The 15261-nt window shown below is 42.1% G+C and overlaps 2 protein-coding genes across 3 annotated transcripts; both read left to right on the forward strand.

Moving 5' to 3' along the window:
- Positions 1-3477: 3477 nt before the first annotated feature.
- LOC139422079 (28S rRNA (cytosine(4447)-C(5))-methyltransferase-like) lies at positions 3478-10011 on the forward strand. Its single transcript, XM_071173230.1, has 16 exons — positions 3478-3611; positions 4368-4495; positions 4640-4682; positions 4783-4850; positions 5005-5252; positions 5408-5606; positions 5765-5964; positions 6101-6190; positions 6384-6471; positions 6625-6765; positions 7861-8000; positions 8119-8208; positions 8320-8442; positions 8619-8716; positions 8826-8962; positions 9073-10011. Exons 2-16 carry the CDS (start codon positions 4390-4392, stop codon positions 9540-9542), a joined length of 2241 nt encoding a protein of 746 aa, XP_071029331.1. The 5' UTR covers positions 3478-3611; positions 4368-4389; the 3' UTR covers positions 9543-10011.
- Positions 10012-10227: 216 nt separating this feature from the next.
- LOC139422294 (inhibitor of growth protein 4-like) lies at positions 10228-14268 on the forward strand. 2 transcript variants are annotated; one of them, XM_071173488.1, is made up of 9 exons: positions 10228-10288; positions 10600-10671; positions 11178-11344; positions 11425-11539; positions 12263-12377; positions 12482-12626; positions 12765-12826; positions 13754-13833; positions 13917-14268. In XM_071173488.1, exons 1-9 carry the CDS (start codon positions 10252-10254, stop codon positions 13967-13969), a joined length of 846 nt encoding a protein of 281 aa, XP_071029589.1. In that variant the 5' UTR covers positions 10228-10251; the 3' UTR covers positions 13970-14268. The 2 variants fall into 2 exon arrangements, with proteins under 2 accessions (XP_071029589.1, XP_071029598.1); XM_071173497.1 differs by lacking the exon at positions 13754-13833.
- The last annotated feature ends 993 nt before the right edge of the window (positions 14269-15261 follow it).

Below are 15261 nucleotides of genomic sequence, written 5' to 3' on the forward strand. Positions count from 1 at the left end.
AGTCTGGCCAAAAGTTTTGAGAATGACACAAATATACATTTTCACAAAGTCTGCTGCCTCAGTTTGTATGATGGCAATTTGCATATACTCCAGAATGTTATGAAGAGTGTTCAGATGAATTGCAATTCATTGCAAAGTCCCTCTTTGCCATGCAAATGAACTGAGCTCATTTTCATGGCAAAGCTTCAAAAGGAGGGTGGTGCTTGGAATCATTGTTCTTCCTCTGTCAACCATGGTTACCTGCAAGGAAACACGTGCCATCATCATTGCTTTGCACAAAAAGAGCTTCACAGGCAAGGATATTGCTCCCAGTAAGATTGCACCTAAATCAACCATTTATTGGATCATCAATAACTTCAAGGAGAGCAATTCAATTGTTGTGAAGAAGGCTTCAGGACACCCAAGAAAGTCCAGCAACCACCAGGACCGTCTCCTAAAGTTGATTCAGCTGCGGGATCGGGGCACCACCAGTACAGAGCTTGCTCAGGAGGCGGGTGGACAAACAAAACCCACAAACTCCAAGCATTGATTATGCAAGTGTAGCCGATGTGAAATGGCTAGCTAGTTAGCGGTGGTGTGCACTAGTGGCGTTTCAATCGGTGACGTCACTTGCTCTGAGACCTTGAAGTAGTGGTTTCCCTTGCGATGGGTAACGATGCTTCGAGGGTGACTGTTGACGTGTGCAGAGCGTCCCTGGTTCGCGCCCAGGTCGGGGCGAGGGGACGGACGTAAAGTCTATACTGTTACATTGGTGCCGTGACCCGGATCACTGGTTGCTGCGGAAAGAGGAGGAGGTCAAAAGGGGGGTGAGTGTAGCCGATGTGAAATGGCCAGCTAGTTAGTGGTGGTGCGCACTAGTGGCGTTTGAATCGGTGACGTCACTTGCTCTGAGACCTTGAAGTAGTGGTTCCCCTTGCTCTGCAAGGGCCGCGGCTTTTGTGGAGCGATGGGTAACGATGCTTCGAGGGTGACTGTTGACGTGTGCAGAATCGTCCCTGGTTCGCGCCCGGGGCGAGGGGACGGATGTAAAGTCTATACTGTTACACAAGAATGGGCTGCCATCAGTCAGGATGTGGCCCAGAAGTTAATTGACAGCATGCCAGGGCGGATTGCAGAGGTCTTGAAAAAGAAGGGTCAACACTGCAAATATTGACTCTTTGCATCAACTTCATGTAATTGTCAATAAAAGCCTTTGACACTTATGAAATGCATGTAATTATACTTCAATATTCCGTAGTAACATCTGACAAAAATATCTAAAGACACTGAAGCAGCAAACTTTGTGGAAATTAATATTTGTGTCATTCTCAAAACTTTTGGCCACAACTGTACACTGTTGGTTTGAGCCTGTTACTTACTGCCAGCAAAGCTTAGGTGTGTGCGTGTACTGGTTGGTCGCGCTTGTTTGCCTATAATAAAACTACCGTCTGGGAGTGTCAATGAAGGAGAACGAAACGTCTCCGGAATAAAGTCGGGGTTGTGTGGTGCTTAATTGTTATTTGCTGTTCTTCGTACCAGGTAATTCACACTTTGAGAAGTCATTTAAAGGTTATATTTTGAGAGACATTCGTTTTTCTACATGATTTTCACTCCCTTTAACACAGAACAAAAATATAAACGCAACATGCAACAATTTAAAATAATTTTAATTACAGTTCATATAAGGAAATAAGTCAATTGAAATAAAATCATTAGGCCCTAATCTATGGATTTCACATAACTGGGAATACAGATATGCATCGGTTGGTCACAGATACCTAAAAAAAAAGGCCTGGATCTGAATCCTTTGCATAGAGTTGATCAGGCTGTTGATTGTGGCCTGTGGAATGTTGTCCCACTCCTCTTCGATGGCTGTGCAAAGTTTCTGGATATTGGTGGAAACTGGAACATGTTGTACACGTTGATCCAGAGCATCCCAAACATGCTCAATGGGTGACATGTTTGGTGAGTATGCAGGCAGACCAAGGAAGAACAGGGACATTTTCAGTTTGATGTGATGACTGCGGATGAATGGCACGACATTGAGCCTCAGGATCTCGTCACGGTACCTCTGTGCATTCAAATTGCCATTGATTAAATGCAATTGTTTTTACTGTCTGTAGCTTATGCCTGCCAATACCATAACCCCACCACCAAGGGGCACTGTTCACAACGTTGACATCAGTAATCCGCTCACCCACACGACACCACACACTCTGTCTGCCCTCTGCCAGGTACAGTTGAAACCGGGATTCATCCATGAAGAGCACACTTCTCCAGCGTGCCAGTGGCCGTCGAAGGTGAGTATTCGCCCACTGAAGTTGGTTACGATGCCGAACTGCAGGACTACGAGCACGCAGAAGAGCTTCCCTGAGACTGTTTCTGACAGTTTGTGCAGAAATTCTTTGGTTGTGAAAACCCACTTTGATCAGCTGTCCAGGTGGCTGGTCGCAGACCATTTCGCAGGTGAAGAAGCCAGGTGTGAAGGTCCTGGGTTGGCGTGGTTTCACGTGGTCTGCGGTTGTGAGGCCGGTTGGACATACTGATTCTCTAAAACCACTATGGAGCCGGCTGATGGTAGAGTAATTAACATTAAAACCTCTGGCAACAGCTCTGGTTGACATTCCTGCAGTCAGCATGCCAATTGCATGCTACCTCAACTTGAGTCATCTGTGGCATTGTGTTGTGTGACAATACTGCACATGTATTGTCCCCAGCATAAGTTACACCTGTGTAATGCTCATGCTTTTTAATCAGCTTCTTGATATGCCACACCTGTGAGGTGGATGGATTATCTTGGCAAAGTAGAAATCCTCACTAACAGGGATATAAATCAATGTATGCACAATTTGAGATAAATACTTTTTTGGAACATTTCTGTGATCTTTTATTTCAGTTTCAAAATGTCCAAATTATTTAAAAAATAATAATAATTGAATATTGTATGTATATTACTGGAAATATTGATCACATTCCTTGTGTATGATCATATTTTGATACATTGAATGTTAATATTGTGAACCTATGTTATACATTTTACCTCCTGTTTTAGCAAGTAATGTCACTGAGTACTAGCCCTATATATAGGACCTTCCACCCCACCTGGGATATGGATGCCTGATGAAGATTTAAGGGTCGAAACGTTGTAATAAATAAATATCAACTGGGAACATGAGCAGCAGTGTACGGCCTTTTCCTATCTGTTTTTCATCAGCTCATGAAAAATGGGACCAACGCTTTACATGTTGCATTTCTATTTTTGTTCAGTATATAATCGAAAAAGGTTGATTATTCTCAATGATCGTCAATGCCCTAGGGAAATAACATATTATTAACATTATTGGGACAATGCATCCAACTGAACATTTTTCACGAAACGAAATGAGTAAAGTTTATTTTCAGTTAGTATGTAAAAGAGACAGAATATGTCCAACCTACTTCCAGAGTTTGAAAACACTGTGCTCCGTCTGTATAGATTACCATTTTGCCTTCGTGTATCACATGCGCCGGAAACGCATGTTTGTTTCTTCCGTGAATCAACCTGCGCTCGGAAAAAAAACACGTGCGTACATTTAATCTGTGAACTGGAATCAAGGATCGAATAAATACATTATACTTTAACTATTGCAAAGGTGAGTTATGGAGAGTTGTCGTGATTGTTTGTGTCATACACAAGTGAATGATCAAGTCATGGTGACGGATTTGCACTGCGTATGTGACACAATTCCAGCTAACGAATGTTAGCTAACTAGCATTCTTTACGGCTCATAGCAACCTCATGAGATGAACGTTGGTTTGTCTCTAGAATACAACTCGTCTGTTTTTAACTGGAGTCAATGTGTCGTTACCTAACGTTAGCTAATTACCGGCACATCACCATACTTGAATATTGGGGGGGATACCATTGATGGATAACGGCAGCATGCGTGGAAATGTGTACTAACGATTAGCAGTTAAACTAAATAGCAGTCAACTAAATAGCTAGATAACTACCAAACATTCTTATGACAATAATGCCGACTTGGCATATGAAAAGGACGTTCCACGTATTATAATAATTAACGTTACATATAACACCGTGATGTTAGAGACTATTTCACATTGCTTTTTATTTCTCCACATCAGAGTGCTGGTCAGTTAAGAGGTGATGTGTTTTCAGGAACATTTTCAATAAACACTTCAAGTTTAGCTGATTTGTTGTTAATTATAATTTTGTTATTTGCAACATTCTTGGAACAGATTCTGAACAACATGTTACTGAGAATATAGCTAGCTACCATCTTTCAGAGCTGCCATCAGTGCATAGATATTGACTACCTTCATTCCATTATGATCCTATGCCTTAGTGTGTAAATCCAACATGATCATGAGCTATATCTTCTCTCCAGACTACCTGTGTAGGTGTCAGTCATGGGCAGGAAGTTGGATCCCACCACTTATGTGAAGAAGGGGCCGGGGCGGAAGTCCAGGAAGCAGAAAGGAGCAGAGACTGAGCTGGCCAAGTTCTTAACGGATGGTGAGAGGGATGCTATTATAACATACAGCTTCTAAAGAGCTGAAGTCATGCTCAGTATAACTTCACTTGCTGGGAGTACAGTGGCACTAAAGCAAAGATGCATGACTGGGATGCTCACTAAATAACTATGCTTGTCATTTGCAGAGGATACTGCACCAAAACGACTGTCAAGCAGGTCCAGGAAAAGGTCAGTTTGTAATCTTTTGGATGTTATGTTGTCAATCCCTCTTTTAAATCACTGTAATGTGTCACACACTTTTGCTGAAGATGATGATGATGTTTTGTAGAGCTGGGAAGCGAGCTCAAGTGACCAAAAAGCCCAAGGAAAGCATTGAGAAGGAGGAGCCAAAAAAAGGTAAGTTACTGTTAATTTGTAAGCATTGGGGGGGTAAGTCACCCCAGTCCATGTGGATCCAGAGTCAGACAGCCCCATCCATTCACTGTGTTCTCAATACAATAGCCATGAACGTCTATGAGGATTTAATGGGTTTGTTTCCCCTGCTCTCAAGGATTCACAGATGAAAATAGTGAATGGCTGAAGCCAGCAAAGAGGAAGCGTGAGGTCGGCCAATCAGATAACGAGGACGACAGTGACAGCCAATGGGAGCAGGAAGAGGACGAGGGACAAGAGGGAGGGGAGAACAATAAAGGGAAAAAACTGCTAATTGAAGGAGATGGTGACGATGATGACCTGGTTGATGACTACGGTGCATTGGAGGACAGCAGTGAAGGAGAAGTAGATGGTGATGGAGAGGAGGTATGTGAAATTATTCACTGAATTTGTGTCCATGTCATGTTCTAAATAGCAAAACAATGTTTGTCCTTCAAAGTTCTTACTGTTCTTTAGCAAGGTGCTGAATCTTTGTCTGTTGAATCATCTGTTCCGTACTCCTCTTTTCATCCCTCGTTCAGCTGCTCCCCATCGAGCGAGCTGCCAGGAAGCAGAAGAAGCTGCAGGAAGCCATGGGCCAGGAGAGTGATGACGATGATGAGGATGATGATAAGAGGACGAGTGGAGATGAAGACATGGATGAAAATGACACGGTACAGGCTCATTTAGATGAGATGGACAAATTCATTCTACCTGGAGCAGAGGAAATAGCAAAAGAGGGTGAGTTTAGAGCTTGGATTTGTACCTTTTTTAATATATTTTTTTAGATTTAACAGTTCTGCTTTTTGTTATGCCTGTTTACACATTGCTACATGTTCTTTATCAGTGCTTGTGGACTCCATCTATACTGAGTTTCTTTCTCTCTTCTGTGATTGCAGGCGTTTTGCTTGTAGACCTGCAGACCATCCACCAGAGAATAAAGGACAACGTGGACGTTCTCTCTCACTTTGCTACCAAGAGGGAGGAGGGGAAAGAGAGAACAGAGTACCTCTCTCTCCTCAAAAAGGATCTTTCCACTTACTACAGCTACAACAATTTCCTCATAGACAAACTGCTGGATATCTTCCCAGTGTCAGAGGTATGTGTCATTGCTTTGTTCTCCCAAATGTCATAGAAACACTAAATGAACAGGAATCTTTGGAAGGTTATGTTTTGTTGTAATGGTTTTGTCATCATGCTAAGCTAAGGCTTCCCTCTTTTTATGTGATTTTTAGCTGATTGATTTCCTGGAGGCCAATGAAATTCAGCGACCTGTCACCATTCGGACCAATACACTGAAGACAAGGAGGAGGGACTTGGCTCAGGTAAAAAATCTCTTTCAACTTGGATCAAATAAAGGTGCCCCAAATCCACCCCTACCCCCTAGGCATTTGTGTTTCTCTGAAGGGAGTAAGACTAAGGGTCCATTTGGAATTGACCAAAGGATAACTGGATGCTATTAGTAATGCCTGTTCCTCTGCCAGACTGAATGAGTGACATGTATGTTGTTTGTCCCAGGCCCTGATCAACAGAGGGGTGAATCTGGATCCTCTGGGGAAGTGGTCTAAAGTGGGCCTGGTCATCTTTGACTCCTCAGTACCCATCGGTCAGTACCAACACACTCCAACCTTTTTATATTTGTATAAAATATTAGACTGTTAATTCTCTATTTACTACTGTTATCCTGCTTTCTGTGTGTTATGAGTAAGTATGCATGAATTGATGAGTGTATACCCTAGCTGTGTTTTCCCGTTCCCAGGTGCGACCCCAGAGTACCTAGCTGGTCACTACATGCTGCAGGGAGCCTCCAGCTTCCTGCCTGTCATGGCTCTCTCTCCCCAGGAGGGGGAGACTGTGCTTGACATGAGCTCAGCTCCTGGGGGAAAGACCACCTATATGGGTGAGGATGTTAAAAATGAGAGTTGAATGACCATGATCACAATACTGTTTACTGCTGTTGGTCTCTACAATTAGCCTAACAATCAAGGGCAGCCTTTCTTGGGTTACGACATGGGAGTTAGAATAGAAGAAAACATCATTTTGACATTTGGTTGTGCAGCAGCTGTTTTTCTCTTGCTATGTCAGTCAATAACCACGTTTCCATCCAGTTTTTATGCCAGTAAAGTCATAATGTATAAAATTAGATAAATAAATTACTGCAATTGCCGTCATAATTTGTTCGGTCGACATGGTGGGATCTTTTTGTGTCTGTAAAATCAATTTTTCGAGGAATGGCGGCGGAAACGTGACTCGGGGAACCCTGCAATTTATTAGTCTACAGATGAAAAAAGTGGTGAAAGTGCACGGTTGATGAGCTTGATGCTCCTCTCCAATAAATATCAAGGATCTTGTTCTGGTGACATGATGATCGGTGCATGACTGCTGTTTGACGAATACAAATATTCTCGCTTTCATCCATAAAAAAACTCATGTAGGCTAGCCTACACGCACTACATCTGAGCGTGCACGTACCAAGACCAGAGTAGGCGCATCTGCTGTGAAACAAATTGTCGGTAGAGTTGAAAAGATGATGGAAACTTTAGATATTTATTTGGTACGTGAAAAAGTACATTTTGTGTGCACTTCGTTATCACGCTTGTCGGTTTGGTGAAAACACACTACTGGTGAGAAAATGTGCATATTTAGATTTTAGAATATTTGCATGAAAATATGTTAACAATTCGATGGAAACCTAGCTACTCACAATTACTTAATTAGCCATGTCAGCAAACACTTTTTAACACCTGACCCCCAAGGGGCCCCCCCACTGATTTTGTTAGTCAGTCTTACTCAGATATCATATTAAAATGCCATAAGTCATGGCAAAGTGTGTAGAATTGCAGGAAATTAACTTTAAAACTAAAATGTTTTTCATGCGAGGTGAGGTAGCCCCCCAACCATATCTCGCTAAGGGCCCCTGATCTAGGGGCATGACAGGCAAGACTTGTCTTTGTATTTGATACTTATTTATTGTGTATATGTGTGTGTCCCACAGCCCAGTTGATGAGGAACACAGGAGTGATTGTGGCCAATGATGCCAGTGCTGACAGACTGAAGAGTGTGGTGGGCAACATCCACCGTCTGGGAGTCACCAACTCAATGATCTGTAACTACGACGGGAGGCAGTTCCCTAAGGTAATGAGAGAGGTTCTTGCTCTACATGCAGTTTATACATGAACTGTATAATCACAATATAAGTAAGTATGTTACACCCATTGATGGTATGTTAACCTGTTGGTTACTATATTTGCAGGTAATGGGTGGGTTTGACAGAGTGCTGCTTGATGCTCCCTGCTCAGGCACAGGAGTAATCTCCAAAGACCCTGCTGTGAAGACCAGTAAAGTGAGAAAAAAACTATTATACACTACATGGGCCTTTATATTTATAGTAGACACTGGCCTTTAATGACAACTTCCAGTTCATGTCTTCCTAATCCTACGTCCTGTCTCTCAGGACGAGTCTGACATCCAGCGGTTGGCCCACTTGCAGAAGGAGCTCATCCTGGCGGCCATCGACTCGGTCAACGCTGAGTCTCCCTCTGGAGGCTATCTGGTGTACTGCACATGCTCTATCATGGTGGGTACACAGTGTCACACTGACAAATAAACACATTCTACATTGTGAGGCTTTACTTAAAGTGAATTGCAATGATTTCTTGTATTGTAGCCTTTTTTTTTGGTGTATGTACAAAATGTCTGTGATAGTTAAATGAATTTGGAGTAGAATAGTTACCTCATTGACTTCATCACCAGGTGGAGGAGAACGAGTGGGTAGTGGACTATGCTCTCAAGAAAAGAAACGTCAAACTCGTCCAGACTGGACTGGACTTTGGCAAAGAAGGCTTCACCAGGTAAAGGGGTTATAAGAACACCACATGATTCACATTCATCCTGATATTTACCCGTACCACCCTAACCATTTCCTCATGCAATATGAACAAATATATTTTCTCCATTTAGATTCAAAGAGAGACGATTCCATCCCTCTCTGAAACTCTCACGCCGGTTCTATCCTCATTCCCACAACATGGACGGTTTCTTTGTGGCCAAGCTGAAAAAGTTCTCCAACACGGTCCCAACCACAGCAGTTGAAAAAGGTAAAGTAGATGTCATCTTGGATCTAATAAACCACAATGCTTTGTCCGGTATCATGGAAACACCACTTGTGTTATGTAAAACTAACATCCTGTTATTGTCACTATTCCAGGCGGAGAAGAGGAGACCAAGCCATCTGAGGCAGTAGAGGTTACAGCTGATTCCTCTGATGAGGACGGACCATCTAATGCAGGGTCTAAGAACAAGTCCAAGAAGCAGAAGCCAGTCCCTGGCAAGCCAGCTATGTCACAGAAGACCACAGCCAACGGGAAGCCAGCCAAAAGCATCGGCAAGAAAACAACAAACCCAAGCACCTTGAAAAAGAGTGAGAAACCAACCGGGCAGAAAAAGGCAAAGATCGCTAAGATGGATGGTGGGACTGTGAAAGTGGACGGAGAGCTCAAGAAGTCCAACACAGTCAAAACAGAAGGGGAGACGACCAAAGAATTAAAGGAAGGGAGCAGGTTTGAGAAAAAGGGCGATAAACAGAGGAAATCCCCCATGCAGAGCAAGAAGAGAATGGGGAAGAACAAATTCAATAAATTGAAGAAGCTGCTGAAAAAAGAAGAGGTTGGACAATGAACATGTATAAGATGTTTATGAAAATGAAGACTAATTATTTTGCAGTTGTCACTTGTCAGAAAGGTCTAATTGTTATGACAGATAAGTAATTTTCACAAGAGTTAGGATAAATATTGCCTCCCTCCGGACTGAAAATCACTTCAGCAGGCCCTCCATCGAGGGTCCTGAGCCCCTGCCCCCTTTGGAGTAGTAGATGTTGTCCCTAACCACACAGATACTAGAACAGATATTTTTCATGGCCCTCGTGGATGATTGGTTTTAGGTTAGGAATATGGTAATCTGATCCTAGATCTGTGTTTGAGGGCAAAGTTCTAACTTCAACTCTTGTTAAACATTTTAACATTTCACATTTTATTCCTTCCTTGCAATGTTATCTGTTTGGTTTAATTACATTGTGTCTTTTGATCAAATTGATATGTATTGTAAAGACTAATCCTTGAGACAATAAAATGTCTCTGTTTGCCATATACCCCCATCTTGTGTTTTTTGTATATTACTGCAGTATTGTTGGCTGTGTATGACATCAAATATGTTATTGGATAGTTTTCATTAACAGTACGTTTAATCAATTACATTCAGTCAGTGCACAGTGCAAATACAATATCCTTATGCATTATCGATTGATATTTAAATACCGGTACAGATTTGATTTCGGATCAAACCAAATAACTCGTTCTTGCCGGAAGTTGTGTTGTTTACATTTTCCAAGATGGCGGCGGGAATGTATTTGGAACACTATTTGGACAGTGAGTTAATTTTCTATTATTTAAAAGATTTAAAGATACAAATCTGCTAATGTTTTCGATAGTTTAGCTATCAATTTGAATTTATCTGCATATTTAGTCAATGCATTGCAAGAAGGAATGCTTTATTTGGAGAATTAGGCCGCTAGCTAACTTACCTAGCTAAGCCACCCCAACGGTCGTTTCGCCTGCTAGGCAGTAGCCTAGCTAGCTAGAGTATCATCACAAATTGATGATACATTTGTTATACCAATAGTTTTGTATTAAAGAATATTAATCAGTTAAAGTTAATGATTGTTGATTTCTCATCACAGGCATAGAGAACCTGCCTTTTGAACTGCAGAGGAACTTCAATTTGATGAGGGACTTGGATCAACGTACGGAGGGTGAGAAATAACACTAACTACAACTGTTACCGACCAATTCACTACTCTGCAGAGTTTGTGTGAACCATGTTTACAATGCATAATAAAGTAGCAGTCATCCCACTCACACACCCACAAGTTGTGCATTTGAATTGCCCATGATGAATGTATGCAAATGAAATCTGTCTAGCCTCCATAACAACCAGATTACCAGGAATAAAGAACATTCATGTCCACGGTCCTCAACAATTTACCATTCAATGATCTGCGAATCTTCCAACATCGTCAGGTCATATAGACCAAAAACTGCACAACAATTCTGTGAGGCGTCTTTACATAGCAGTACTTTATTGGGATTTCTTAGATCCATTCATACCTGTAAAAGCCCTAGATACACATACTTCATTAAGAAAAAAATGTTATGTGGAAGCAAGTGACACAGTAACACACTGATATTCTCAGACCAGTGGCATCAATAAAAATTGCTTATCCAAACTTCTCACCCAACCCATCTGTCTTTCTCACAGATCTAAAGGGGCAGATAGACTCCCTGGCAAAGGATTACACATCCAACGCCAGGACCCTCTCGTCTGAACAGAAGCTTACTATTCTGAGGCAGATCCAGCAGTCGTACAGCAAAAGCAAGGAGTTTGGGGATGACAAAGTGCAACTGGCCATGCAGACTTATGAGATGGTCAGTAGTAGTACTTCCTTTGTATTGGAGTCTGTGTGGGTCAGTCAAATGAATCCTAAAATGCAGTGGTTGTTCCCTAGGTGGACAAGCACATCCGGAGACTGGACACAGACCTGGCCCGCTTTGAGGCCGACCTGAAGGAGAAGCAGATAGAGAGCACAGACTATGATTCCACCTCCAGTAAGGGAAAGAAAAGTATGTATTTGAAGTGGGTGTGTGTACGTGCAGGTCTATTTCTCTTGAATGTTTGCCTTGTAGCATCTTGGCACACTTCAAAATATCAAATCATTACGAACGATGGTAAATGTATTGTCATTTTGGAGTCACTTTTATTGTAAATAAGAATGTTTCTAAACACTCTACATTAATGTGGATGCTACCATGATTATGGATAGTCCTGAATGAATCGTGACTTAATGGTGAAAGGGTAGCATGTCTTGGCGGTATATTTGTGTGTAACTTTCTCACTAATCATTATTCACAATTCATTCAGGACAATCCATAATCATGGCATTGACCTTAATGTAGAGTGTTTAGAAACATGATATTCTTATTTACAATAAAAGTGACTCCAAAATGACAATGCATTTACCATTACCATTTCTATTAGGCCCAAAATGATCAGAAACACAACCAAAACAAACAGCAAATGCATCCAACAACTTTGTACAGTCACAAGCTTGATGTAATCGTTGCGTGCTAGGAATATGGGACCAAATACTAAACCTTTTACTACTTTAATACACAAAGGTGAATTTGTCCCACTGCTTTTGGTCCCCTAAAATGGGGGTGACTATGTACAAAAAGTGTTGTAATTTCTAAACAATTCACCCGATATGGATGATTTTTTTTAAAAAGTCACTTTCCCAATACATTTGGAGCTCACTGTATATTTAATGCTATGTTTTGATATTTCAGGTGAGTCCAGGGGGCTGAAAGAGAAGAAGGTGGCTAAAACTCGGTCTAAAGTGAAGAGCTCCGATGAAGATGGCAGTCCGAAGAGTGCACAGAAGAAAGTCAAACTTCTCCAGCCGTGCGTTTGTTATTGTGCACTCTATCACTTCCTTCCTTGAAGACAATCTCCTTCATTGGCCTTAATTGTGTGTGTGTACTCATCCACCACTCTCTCATTGTCAGGGGGGAGTTCACTGCTCCAGCTGCTAACTTTGGGAACGTGCATCCCTCTGACGTGCTGGACATGCCAGTGGACCCCAATGAGCCCACCTACTGCTTGTGTCACCAGGTGTCCTATGGAGAGATGATTGGCTGTGACAACACAGATGTGAGTTTCCCCAGAAACTTCCCCTGAGTTCCCCCAGTGTGTGCACTGACCTGACCTATATTGTTGTGTTGATCCTGGTTCTTGAAAGCTACAGTGTGTACAGACTTCATCAAACCCCTGTGTTGATTGTTTTTGCAGTGTTCCATCGAGTGGTTCCACTTTGCCTGCGTGGGCCTGACGACGAAACCAAGAGGGAAATGGTGAGGGAATCAGCCAACTGACACAGACCAACTGTACATACTACACCTTCTGGCCAGTTTTTATTAGATACACACACCTAGTACAGGGTCAGACCCCCCCTTTGGCTCTAGACCAGCCTGAATTCTCTGGTGGCATGGATTCTACAAGTCAGAAATGTTCCACAGGGATGTTTGTCCATGCTGACGCGATGGCATCACGCAGTTGCTGCAGATTGGACAGCGGTACGCAGTTGACACCGGGCTGGATGACGTGCTGGACATGCCAGTGGACCCCAATGAGCCCACCTACTGCCTGTGTCACCAGGTGTCCTATGGAGAGATGATTGGCTGTGACAACACAGTCCATGGACTTACGCTGCTTATAATAAATCCTGACTCTGCCAACAGCATGACGCAACAGGAAACGGGATTAGTTGGACCAGGCAATGTTTTTCCACTCTTCAATCGTCTAGTGTTGGTGATCGCGTGCCCACTGAAGCCGCTCTTCTTGTTTTTAGCTGATAGGAGTGGAACCTAGTGTGGTCGTCTGCTATATTAGCCCATTCGTGACAAGGATCGATAAGTTGTGCATTCCTAGATGCCGTTCTGCACAGCACTGTTGCACTGCGCCGTTATTTGTCTGTATGCAGGCCCGCCTGTCAGCTTGTACGACTCTTGCCCTTCTCCTCCGACCTCTCATCACCGCTCTGTTTTTGCTCACAGGACTGCTGCTGACTGGATGTTTTTTGTTTGTCACACCGTTCTCGGTAAACCGCAGACACTGTCATGCGTGAAAAGCTTAGGAGGGCAGCCGTTTCTGAGATATTGGATCCGGCGCACCTAACAATGACGATCATACCACACTCAAAATCGCTTAGGTCACTCGTTTTGCCAATTTTAACGTTCAATCGAACAGTAACTGAATGCCTGTCTGCCTGTTTTATATAGCAAGCCACGGCCATGTGACTCACTGTCTGTAGGAGCGATCCATTTTTATGAACAGGGTGGTGTACCTAATAAACTGGCCGGTGAGTATGTATCTTTCACAAAGCTGAAATAGTGATGGGATTTTAAGGTTTACAACTGAGTATTTCCTTTTTTCTAACTGCAGGTATTGTCCACGCTGCTCTCAAGACAGAAAGAGAAAGTAAGCCCCTAAGGTAGAGGGGCCAACTGATTGTCGAGTCAGGATACTACGTTAGTAGTGAAGAGAAAGTAACATGACATTTTCTGTCCCCAGGATCGTATTACATTGTTTATCGGTCTTCTAGCATAGAGCAATTGGTGCTTTCTTTTTTTGTTTACTTGATTTAATGTAGTGTGAAGGAGATATGTGGTTACAGATGTATTTAAATATGTTTCAAAGGTTGAGAGTTGATAGTTATGAGAGTTGCTTTGTGTTTTTTTTTTTGTTTTCTTTGTTTCAATTTTTTTGTAACTGAACAATAAACACTAAAATTTGACAGTTAGTGTCCATAATACTGTAGTGTGTGTTTGACTACATGTGATTGACTGGAGTGAAGTGGATTGACGTATTGTAATGGATGTAGTGTTGGACCATGGAGAACTATTGTGCTTTCAAGTTTGTTACATAATTTTCGATTATATTGTGTGTGCTCTAAAAAAAAAATGCATTTTAGCCTGACAGCGTGAGTGAGGAAAGGTTCATTTAAGACATTAGTGCTTTTATCTGTTTGGTAGTTAATTGATTGAACTACATTTTACTTTTTACATTTTAAATGTGATGGAACTCGTTTAGAGAGAATACATTTCAGAAGGGAAATATCAATGCTGTAGCTGACACCTGGGTACATGTGAGGAAAATTGTATTTTCAGTTTGAACAGCTACTACCTCAAATCAGTCTTGTCCTTTATCATGTAGATTGGTTCTGAACAGCATAGCTACAATTGCATGAGGTTATCGGATTTACTGTACTTGATATTGCAATATTTGAGTTTGCAATAATAAAGTATTAATAACATTGTAGCGTCAGTTCTCCGCAGACAGATGGCGTAGTTTGTTCACGGAAGAGGGTTGGTGGGAGGAGGGGAGCGATGCTGATGACGTAGTCCTTTGGCGCGCTGCTGTTAAAAATCAAAACCCTTCCGCAAGAACCGTCTAGAGTAGAACCGTGCTCTTTCAATCTGTTCAACAGTTTCTAAAGATCCGAAATTATGGCTAAGACTGAGCAGCACTACAAAAAGTATTGGTAAGTGTGTTATACTTGGTTAACGTTATTTATGTCTGGACTTTCTTAGTTGTGAAATGTAGCTAGTCAGCAAGTTGATTAAAAACAACGTTAAACACTGTAACGTTAGCTGTCTTAACTTTAGCTAGCTACGTTAATTTATTCCATCTTGTGGCTAACTAAGGTAGCTAACTATCGTTAGCTAGTTTGCGAAGAAATCTAAACAAACAACTAACTTGGTCAAAAGAACTAGCGAACTTAGCTAAT

The sequence above is a fragment of the Oncorhynchus clarkii genome, chromosome 2 (genome assembly GCF_045791955.1).
Source record: "Oncorhynchus clarkii lewisi isolate Uvic-CL-2024 chromosome 2, UVic_Ocla_1.0, whole genome shotgun sequence".
Taxonomy (NCBI): domain Eukaryota; kingdom Metazoa; phylum Chordata; class Actinopteri; order Salmoniformes; family Salmonidae; genus Oncorhynchus; species Oncorhynchus clarkii.

What these genes read in the sequence shown, in the direction of transcription:
- LOC139422294 (XM_071173488.1), top strand. Translation starts at nt 10,252, where the DNA reads ATGGCGGCGGGAATGTATTTGGAACACTATTTGGACA. An exon ending in TTGGCTGTGACAACACAGAT is followed by an intron (nt 12,627 to 12,764) that starts GTGAGTTTCCCC and finishes TTGTTTTTGCAG; the next exon opens with TGTTCCATCGAGTGGTTCCA. An exon ending in ACGAAACCAAGAGGGAAATG is followed by an intron (nt 12,827 to 13,753) that starts GTGAGGGAATCA and finishes TGTTTTATATAG; the next exon opens with CAAGCCACGGCCATGTGACT.
- LOC139422079 (XM_071173230.1), top strand. Translation starts at nt 4,390, where the DNA reads ATGGGCAGGAAGTTGGATCCCACCACTTATGTGAAGAAGGGGCCGGGG. An exon ending in GGCCAAGTTCTTAACGGATG is followed by an intron (nt 4,496 to 4,639) that starts GTGAGAGGGATG and finishes TGTCATTTGCAG; the next exon opens with AGGATACTGCACCAAAACGA. An exon ending in GAAGGAGGAGCCAAAAAAAG is followed by an intron (nt 4,851 to 5,004) that starts GTAAGTTACTGT and finishes CCTGCTCTCAAG; the next exon opens with GATTCACAGATGAAAATAGT.